Source organism: Ipomoea nil, unplaced genomic scaffold (genome assembly GCF_001879475.1).
Source record: "Ipomoea nil cultivar Tokyo-kokei standard unplaced genomic scaffold, Asagao_1.1 scaffold3169, whole genome shotgun sequence".
Lineage (NCBI taxonomy): Eukaryota > Viridiplantae > Streptophyta > Magnoliopsida > Solanales > Convolvulaceae > Ipomoea > Ipomoea nil.
In genome coordinates, this window is record NW_017619597.1 from 1,814,473 (window position 1) to 1,824,969 (window position 10,497).

Sequence of the window (10,497 nt, forward strand, 5' to 3'; positions counted from 1 at the left end):
AAAATTTGCTTTCTTTTAATAATTTTTTAAATTTTAACGTTTTGGAGCAATAAGTTATTACAAAAAAATTAATTAATTAAAATCACTCATATATTTTTTTGATAGAGCAAAACCACTCATATTGGCTGTTATTAAACAGTTCATAGTGGTCAAACAAATCAAAATTGACTGGTAAACTAACTTAGTTACCAAAAAATTTGTAAAAGCAAACAAACACACTATAATGAGTATCAGATCTTATAGTATATTACAAAAGTCTCCAACCAATGAACCAAACATAACCATTGATTTGGAGTTTCTATGTGAAATGGTTTTAAAAAAGCCAAATTAAAAACAAAAAGAAAGAAAAAGCACACGTTACAAGAAATATGTTTATTGGATGGCATATCATCCACTTGCAACTGCAGGGTTTTGAGTAAGATTGAGGCTAAGTATGAAACCATACTTTACAAAACCACAATACATATAATTGCCAATCTTGATTCCAGTTGAGACAAGTGTAAAATCACGTTCATAATAGTGAGCAACTGGGTTACCTTCCATATCAACAACGAAAATCCCCCCGTTCTTCTCCATGTTTGGCCTCACTCCATACTTTTCCATCACTCCCAAAATCTTCCTCAATAATGGGTACCTCTGTATAAGCTCAAAGGCGTGTGTGTATTCCTATAACAAAAAAATGTAGAAATTATATATAAAGTATTTCTAACAATCTTGAATAAACTCAATAGACATACACAATGAAACTTTATGAGTTTAAACTTAGAATTGAGTAATATCCTTACGATGCCTATTCCAATCCAAAACAAGCCTTCACCATCGTAACGAATATTGTCTGGCATTCCCGGTAAATTCTCAATAAAAACTTCAATAGATCCCTTCTTTTCACCCCTGATGTAGTACTTTTTACACCTCCTCCTACAATAATTAAATCCCTTCAAATATCTCTAAAATAACTTGAATCATTTGAATTATGACAGCATGCTATATATCAATATTAAACGGTTGGAAGGAAGGAATTAAGGGGAAAATGAATTGTAATTTCGTGACAAAAGAATAAAGTGAGAATTTAAGTGGATAAGAATAGAAGGATTGAGAATTGAAAAGAAATAAATGAATAAGGACAAAAATATTCGTTGTATAATAATAATAATAATCAGGACAAAATAGTAATTTAACATGAAATTACAAGGTGTGAAATGCGAGGATCCTAGGAATTGTAACTCTCTCCAACCAAACCATGGAATTGCAATTCCATAGAGTTTGGTAGGAATATAATTGCAATTCCATCATACCAAACACCTCATTAATTCATGATATTATATAAGCAAACGCAAAAGTAGGGTCCGTTTACTAACAGAAAACTGTTTTCTGTTTTCATTCTCTGTTTTCCATTCTCTGTTTTCTATTTAGAAAACTTGTTTACCAACAGAAAGCTGTTATCTGTTTTCTAATTTTTCAGTTTTCAATTAAAATTTAGTTTAGATAATATTAATATTTTTGAGCTAATATTTAAAATATTATTTTTTAGTATATTCATTTGAATGACATATATATGAATATATAACTTTTACTTTGAATTCTAATATATGTGAGATTTTAATATCCGATATCGGGATCGAACTTGTATTATGCTATAACATAATTAAAAATATTTGAACTAATAATCTATTGAGTTCAATCAAAATCTAAAACATTATATAGAGTTTAATTGTTAATTTTGATAATGTAAATAATGTCTAACTTTAAAGTGTAAGCAAATAAATTATGTTTAAATAAGTAAAGTAAGTAGAAAAGATAGAAGATAGTGATAACTAAAATAAGATGATAATGAATGTAATCATAGTAATGTGGTTATAGTGATATATAACTAAATAGATAATAGATGATTCTGTTTTCCATTTCGAAAACAGTTTTTAAGTGTGTTCCAGTTTTCTAGAAATTATTTTCAGCTGTGTTAGTAAACATGTTTTCTGTTTTCTATTTTTCAGTTTCCATAAATTTCCAGTTAGTAAACAGCCCCTAATACTCCTTGTGTATCATTTTACTTGTTATACTTTTTATTCATTGGTCAATACAACCATTTTTTTTTTGTTTATTTTCTTTAGTAGTTTTTAATTATTTTTAAATTTAATTTTGTGTTTAATAATACTTTTAATGTAATTTCTAAATATATAAATTTTATATACTAATACTAAATGTTATGAAAAATTGAATTAAAAATAACTTCAGTCAAATCTCGACAAATGTAGGGAGTACTTACATTATAGTTTCACAAAAAATGACAAAGCTCTGGTCTGGAAAGACAGCAACACCATTAGCAAAGAACAAGTCGTTGACCAACACTTTGGTCTGTTTAGTGTGTGGATCATAGCTTAAAAGTCTCCCATGGGGTTTTCCTTCCAAAAATTCCCAAATAAAATCCTCCAGTCCGTATTTCCAGGATGCATCTGTGAAATACAACATACCATCCTCTGCCACGTCGACGGCATCCGTCAATTTGAACTTTACGCCGTCCGCCTCCGCCGTCATCACTTGCACTTTGCCGTCAGAGGTTACATTTAGTAATCCCTACAAAATATATATATACCCACGTAATATTTATGTTGGAAAATATTTCTTTTTTTAATGCTACTGACTCTATTATATTGTAGTATCTGTTTAAATATATATTTTTTAATTTAATGACGCACAAAAAGTCAACAACACCTTTAGTGAGGCTTGATCTCATGACCTCTTATCCAGGAGAGGGTCATCTAAGCACAACGTGTTTGGCTATGTTGGAAAATATAATAATACTATTAATTAATAAATTGTTTGCTATTTAAAAAGAAAAAAAAATTACTATTGACTCACTATTTCAGCATCGGCTACGATGACCTCACCGTGAAGTCCATGAGCGAGTCCGAGCGGCCTGCCACCGGTGTTAACCCAGTCCTCCACCGCCGAGTCAGCAGCCGATGACTCGTTCACGGTGACTCGCTTGACCCACCCGTCCGCACACCCGGTGTATATCACACCCGTCTTGGGGTCGTAGGCTAGATCCTCCGGGCCCGAAAGCCGACCAACTCCAATCTTTTCGGAACCTTGGTGCATGCGGGAGTTACGCTTGGGGGCCGCCGCCGGCCTCCCCTGACTCAACTCGTGAGCGGGGTATGGGACCGGGTCGAACGAGTCGAGCTGGTATACGATGACGCCTAAAATCACTGGCACCACAAACGCAAAGGGCCACAGATGACTCATGTTTAATTTTCCGCAGGATCTTGAATTGTATTGACTTCTTCTTCGCTTCACTCGGGCATAAAATGGGGCAACTCAGTGAATTTATTCAAAGTATTTATCTACTCTAGTACGGAGTATACTATATTGTAGTGACGCAAGTTGGATAGGGAGAGCTGAAATGGTCGTCTCTTTGGTAGAGTATTATAAACCACTTGTATTACCTGGATTCTCAATCTTTACGTCCTCACTTTAATTAAACAAATGATGATAAATTATTTTTATTCTGTAGAGGGTACTCCAAAAGAAAAATGTCAACAAGGAAGTAAAAATAGGAAGCAAAATTTAAGAGTTGAAGTATATTTTTCATTAAGAAAATACTTGGTGTACTTTCATTTTATACTCTCAATTTTTACTCATTCTCAAAAGGTCCATTTTTCTGTGAACCCACATAATTAAAATAACCAATTCTTATTTGTCACATCATGAAATAAAATTAAGAGAGTAGAATTTGGAAATATACATTCTTTAATTTTTCTGCATTAGGAAAATGGTAGGTGTACTTTTTGGAGTATAACTATTATTACTAAGTGTTTAATTTTTATTGAATAAAAAGAAGAATGGACAAAAATTATGGCTCACCCATTTTATTAATCAATCAAAGCGTAGAAAAAATGAAGTAAAAAATGAGAATTTATATGATGTAGTAAATGTACCGGGGTATATATGTAGATAAGTGTATGTATGTATACAGATTTGGTCTGTAGGATCTTACATGTTTGCTTGTTGGTTTAAGTAGTTGAGCTCGAGAAGAGGTGATAGTGGGTCGGAGCGTCCAAAGATGACTAAGATTAGGTAGAAATGCCCAAAAGTCCCTCCTTAAAAGATATTAAATACGTTATTTATAGAGGTGTGAAGGGAACATATGTTGGGGATCGACATGTGTGACACGTGTAATTGAGTAATTCAAACATAAAAAAGGGTTCTGAGATGTTACATTGCTACTTCCCCCCTGTGCAAAGATTTCTGAATTTCCTGTTCCTCTGCGGTCGGGTTGAAATCGCAAAATAAGACTCATCTCTCTTAGTTGCGCCGCTCGGGTTAATCATCCCGAGCACTCGAGGTCGATCATATCGTTTCCGATCTCAAGGTAAGACGAAAGGTATATGCTGATTAGTCGATCATATATATGCTCAGTCTTTGCAGTGAGATCGGGTCGGTCACACATAAGGTCGGTTTAGGTCGGGACCAGTATCTCATGGTGACTTAACAAGGTTTTGAGCAGGTATGTGGTAGCTATGTATACTCGAGGAATATAATATTCACCATCACTATGTAATATTGTCCATTTAATTCATCACTTTAAAAGGTAGGATTTTAAAAGTAGATATAAGTCATTATATTACACCCAAACCAACAAGAAATATACTACAAGAAAACATGGAAAGTGGGGGTTTGGCAAAAGTAGTCATAATTGGTATTTATTGTTCATCCACTGCACATGCAATTGCAGGGTTTTGAGTTAGATTGAGCCTAAGTATGAAGCCATGCATGACAAAACCGCAGTACATATAATCACCAATCTTAATTCCAGTTGAGACGAGTGTAAAATTGTGTTGATAGTAGTGAGCAACTGGATTGCCTTCCAAATCAACAACAAAAACCCCTCCATTCTTCTCCATCTTTGGCCTCCCTACATACTTCCCTATCATTCCCAAAATCTTCCTCATCAATGGATACTTTTGTGCAAGCTCCCAACCATATGTGTATTCCTATGTGAATTTAGAGACCAAAAATCATTTATTATAACAATCTTAATTGGAATAACTCGATCAATAATGTAATGCACATATATACATGCATGCATGATCAAACTATATATATGCGTGGTATTATATTTTAGCCTAAAACTGTGTAATATAATGTCCTTACCGAAGATAATGCAATCCAGAATAAGCCTTCTCCATCATAACGAATGTTATCTGGCATTCCTGGCAAATTCTCAATAAAAACATCCACAGACCCCTTCTTTTCACCCTTGATGTAGAGCCTCTTACACCTCCTCCTACAATAATCAAAATATCCCCAAATTACTTGAATTGCGAGACTATATATATATGTGATGAGCATATAATATATAAACATACATAAATGTGGAGTAGTCTAACTATATCAACTTAAACTTTTAGTTGAGATAGAACACATGCTTTAATTCTGATATTAGAACCAACATAACCCCATGCCAAAAGTCAAGGTTAGGGTAAAAGATCAGAGACTATGATCTACATGTTGTTTGGAACTCGTCAAAAGTAACCATCTCACGCACATGAAGAGTCGTGTTAAGTATAAATATATAGGCTTTGTTTGATAACATAAGCCTTGTTTGGTAAATGATTGTTAGCTAATAGATGTTAGCTGTTTGGGTTAGAGGGTATGACTAGTTGATAACATTAGCTTATTGTAGAAAGATGTTTGGTAAATTAGCAGTTAGCTGATAGCTATTTAGTATAATTTCTTTTCTTAAAAAGCTAATTGAAAAAGTTGCTTTGAGTAGTAATGGATACTCAATATGTGAACCCAGTTGGACCGCCTAGCCCGATTGGACCACCTGAACCCGATCAAACCTCCATCACCCCATAGCAAATACCCCTCTTTATCATAATAATTACCTAGTTATTATTATTCACGTATTACCCCACAAAAAACACCTAATTATTACCCCATTATCACACATTTATTTCCCTAGCTATTAATTACCCAGCAAAGCACCACCTCCATTCCAATTGATGACCATTAAATCACCCTATTTACTACTCATAAAACCCATTAAACCACATCATCAAACCCATTAACGGTAAGAAAGCCTACACTATTCATCCACTGCTATAAAAGGCCATTGAAAGAGTGAAGGGAGGGGGCCATCTATTTCATTCTTACACACTAGAAGACACACATTACTCTTTCACACATAAGAGGACTCTTCTCCATAACCACTCTTCCATCATCACATGAAGAAGACTCCATTTTTCACCACAAGGAAAGCTCCGTTCTCTCAAGAAGAATACTCTATCTCTATGTACCAAAATAGCTTCATCCCTACACCATATCACTTGTACAAAATAGCCATCCAAACATGTACACAGACTCCTACAAGATAGTGAATTTTAGGCTTGGCACCGCCCAAAAAGGCTTGCGGTTTTCCTTTCGATTTCCACGTAAAAATCATCGTGTCATATTCTTTCTATATCTATTTTTATATTCTACTTCTAGCAAAATAAATTATCAATTTTTGTTTATATTTTCTCCGGTGAATCCACCAATCTATCGGTTGTGTTGTACCCCCGTGGGCTTCCCAAAAGTCCTAAACCAACAAGCAGCTTTTTGAATTTTAACATTTCAGAGTTACAAACAGGCCGTGGGAATAACCCCCTAAAATACTAAGCTAACTATTTTACCAAACAGGGCTATAGTTAGCTTATCAGTCAATTTTGACTTATTTGACCACTATTAGTTGTTTAACTTGGTTAAATAATCAATATGAGTGTTTGATTAATTAGCTTTTTGTAACAACTTATTGCTCCAAAATATTAAAATTAAAAAAGCTACTTAAAAATAGCTTTTTCGATAAGCTTTCTAAGAAGGTCATTTTGTATGTGAACTATCAGCTAACAACTAATTTACCAAACACTTTTCTACAATCAAGTAGTGTTATCAACTGTTGGATACTTCGTTGGTAAGGTAAAACCCGGGTTTGGTGTTAGCAAAAACATAGGTTAAGTGAATTAGGTTTCCTAAGATAACGCAAGAAAGAACATCTATGCTATACAATTCAATAAATTTTAAAAGAGTTCTTGTATAAATAGTGGTGCAAATCCACTTCCTAAACCAATGTGGGACAAAAGCTACTCCCAAGCTTTTTTCCCTTCACTTTTCCAACTCAAATGGGTCTAATTTGAGAATCAATATCTCATTCACCCATTATACGTCTTAAGCGTACAATATATCAATCTCTTCGTCTCACTACGAAGAACCCGAATCCACTTTCACCCGACTTAAATCGAAAGTGGACCCCACAAATAATTGTACCACAAATAGTCACTTAATATGCCATTTTAAGCTATTGTTTCCAACATCAACTAGTCAAACCTACTAATCCAATCAACTAATAGCTAGCTATCAGCTGACAACTATCTTAACTATAATATAGTCATATGGTTTGGTGAGCAATTATTGTTACAATAATTGCTCACCAAACCATATGGTTATATTATAGTTAAGATTTATTTATTACATGGTGCATAAAAATTCAAATTAACCTTAATTCATTTTCAGAAATAACTTCAACTGAGATTATTCTAATGAGGTCAATCTTAAAAATTTAGTACATAGTATTTAATATTACAAATTTTTAAGAACTTAGTAAACTACAATAGTAATTAAATTTCAATTTTCAGAGTCGCCACGGATCAAAATTTTTAGACCTTTGAGATTTCTAACAATTTTCAGAGTCACCACAGATCAAAATTTTTAGATCTTAGCTTTGAGATTTCTAACAATTTTCAGAGTCACCACGGATCAAAATTTTTAGACCTTAGCTTTGAGATTTCTAACAATTTTCAGAGTCACCACTGATCAAAATTTTTAGACCTTTGAGATTTCTAACTCTAGAAATCTCAAAGGTCTACAAATTTTGATCCGTGGTGACTCTGAAAATTGTAATTCAGTTACTATTGTAGTTTACTAAGTTCTTAAAAATTTGTAATATTAAATACTATGAACTAAATTTTTAATATAGTTTAAGATTTATAGTAATCACCCACCTTAAATACCAATTCTTATTTAAATTGTAAATATATTTATGATGTTCATAATTATATTTTATCATAGCAATTCACACATATTATTAAATGACAAAATATTTATATATGAATAAACCTTATATAAAGTATATTTTTATAACATATTTTCCGTACATCGTACGAGACAAATACTAGTTTACTAAACACCCCTATAATTCACGTGTTGTTTGGAGCTTGTCAAAAATAACCGGCTCACGCACATGAAGAGTCGTGTTTAGTCAAAATAATAGAAGTGTATACTAAACGCTTAAACCTTTTGGTTCATGTGAAACTAACCCATATGCATGCAAGATGTGAGCAGATAGATCATAGATGGAGAAATAATATAATAATACTTACATTGTGGTTTCACAAAAAATAACAGAGCCCTGGTCTGGAAAAACAGCAACGCCATTAGCAAAGAACAAGTGTTTGAGCAGCACTTTGGTTTGGTTATTGTGTGGATTATAGCTTAAAAGTCTGCCGTAGGGTCTCCCTTCACAAGCATCCCAAAAAACATCATTAAGTCCATATTTCCATGACGCATCTGTGAAGTATAGCACACCATCCTCTGCAATGTCGACAGCATCCGTTAGTTTGAACTTAACGCCGTCCGCCTCGTCCGTCAGCACTTGCACTTTGCCGTCTAAGGTAACGTTCAGTAATCCCTGTAATAATATACTGAATATTAGTTTTGGTCATTTTTTTTTAATAAGTTGGTCGGAAGACGGCAATTCCTAACCTTCTTAGTTTGAAGTACTCATTTTTGGATAACCTAAGTTAATACCTCGAACTCACAACCTCCACAACCTCCCATATGAGAGAGTAACTTAGTACTAAATCACAAGGTTATTGGCTTATTGATAACCTTATAGCAAGTGAATTAAATAATTCATGCTTCAAATTAAGTGAAATACAAGAAGTTGATATTATACATACCCTCTAACCTCTGTTTTAATACTCTAATAATTAAAAGTGTAATAATATAAAGGAAAGGAAAATATGTGGTTTACCATATCAGCATCGGCTACGATGACTTCACCGTGAAGTCCATGAGCGAGTCCGAGCGGCCTGCCACCGGTGTTAACCCAGTCCTCCACCGCCGAGTCCGCAGGCGACGACTCGTTCACAGTGACTCGCTTGATCCACCCATCCATACACCCCGTGTATATCACACCCGTCTTGGGGTCGTACGCTATGTCCTCCGGCCCCGACAGCCGCCCAACTCCTATCTTCTCGGAACCATGCAGCAAATGGCCGTTACGCTTCGGGGCAACCGCCGGCCTCCCCTGAGTCAACTCGTGAACTGGGTACGGAGCCGGGTCGAACGAGTCGAACTGGTATATGATGACGCCTAAAATCACTGGCACCACAAAAGCAAAGGGCCACAGACCACTCATCTTTGTTCTCAGGATCTTTTCTTGATTTCTTCACTTCACTCGGGCATAAAATGGGTCAACTCAGTGATTTTACTCAAACTATATCTACTCTAGCATGGCATATCTAATATCACAAAATGTGTCAACTCAGTGAATTTACTCAAACTATATCTACTCTAGCATAGCATATCTAATATCATTAAATGGGTCAACTCAGTGAATTTAGTCAAACTATATCTACTCTAGCCTAGCATATCCAAATGGTTGTCTTTTTCGTAGAAAAGTTTAAACGTAAGTATGTAGGGCCAGAGCCTTCTGCATGTGTGAGGAGTTAGCCTCCCCACTTGCCTAATTTCTTCTGCATGGTTTAATGACTTAAGTCAGGATTGTACACCTTTAATTTCCAGCTAAATACTATATATATTATTCATAATAGTCATAATATAAATAGTAATTTGTGGTGACCCGAACGCTCTAGACCGATAATTCGAGTCACATAAGGTTATTCTTTATAATAGAACTGATGTGTAACATAACATACATAGAAGCTATGTTGGTATCAGCTCTCATTTTTCAATTTTAGTTAACACGGTTCAACTCACCTGATAAATTTGATGGTCCGAGAGATTTACGGTTAAGGCCGACCTGACAAAATAATAAAATAATAAAAATAACCCATTATCATAAACCGATAAGTCCGACAAAACTAACCCGAACTTAAAGTGGGTTGCTCCAATTCACATCCCTATCTATTTATACACTTGCGCCCGTGGCTGAAAAATGAAAAAAAATGTATAACTTAGGGTGTGTTTGGAAAGTAGGAAAATGATTTCTGAAAAATGACTCATTTTTTAAAAAACATTTTACTTTTCAGTGTTTGGTTACATTCCAGAAACTGTCTTGGTGTGTTTGGTTCATTTTCTGAAAAATGAACATAATTATTTTTAATTTTAAATATTTAAAATTTAAAATATACAATGGTGGTGGTGGATGGTGGGTGTGGTGGTGGCGGCGGCGGCGACGGGTGATTAGCTGCTCCACTGCTGCAAACGGAAAATGAC

General features: G+C 34.5%; 2 protein-coding genes across 2 annotated transcripts; both read right to left on the reverse strand.

Annotated features, from left to right (window-relative positions):
* Nucleotides 1-219: 219 nt before the first annotated feature.
* Nucleotides 220-3,411, reverse strand: LOC109167593 (protein STRICTOSIDINE SYNTHASE-LIKE 6-like). Its single transcript, XM_019316634.1, has 4 exons — nt 2,857-3,411; nt 2,264-2,571; nt 786-918; nt 220-666 (listed from the first exon to the last, which is right to left on the reverse strand). The coding sequence occupies exons 1-4, from the start codon at nt 3,241-3,243 to the stop codon at nt 388-390; spliced, it is 1,107 nt and encodes a 368-aa protein (XP_019172179.1). The 5' UTR covers nt 3,244-3,411; the 3' UTR covers nt 220-387.
* Nucleotides 3,412-4,567: 1,156 nt separating this feature from the next.
* Nucleotides 4,568-9,551, reverse strand: LOC109167591 (protein STRICTOSIDINE SYNTHASE-LIKE 5-like). Its single transcript, XM_019316632.1, has 4 exons — nt 9,071-9,551; nt 8,418-8,725; nt 5,152-5,284; nt 4,568-4,991 (listed from the first exon to the last, which is right to left on the reverse strand). The coding sequence occupies exons 1-4, from the start codon at nt 9,455-9,457 to the stop codon at nt 4,701-4,703; spliced, it is 1,119 nt and encodes a 372-aa protein (XP_019172177.1). The 5' UTR covers nt 9,458-9,551; the 3' UTR covers nt 4,568-4,700.
* Nucleotides 9,552-10,497: the final 946 nt, after the last annotated feature.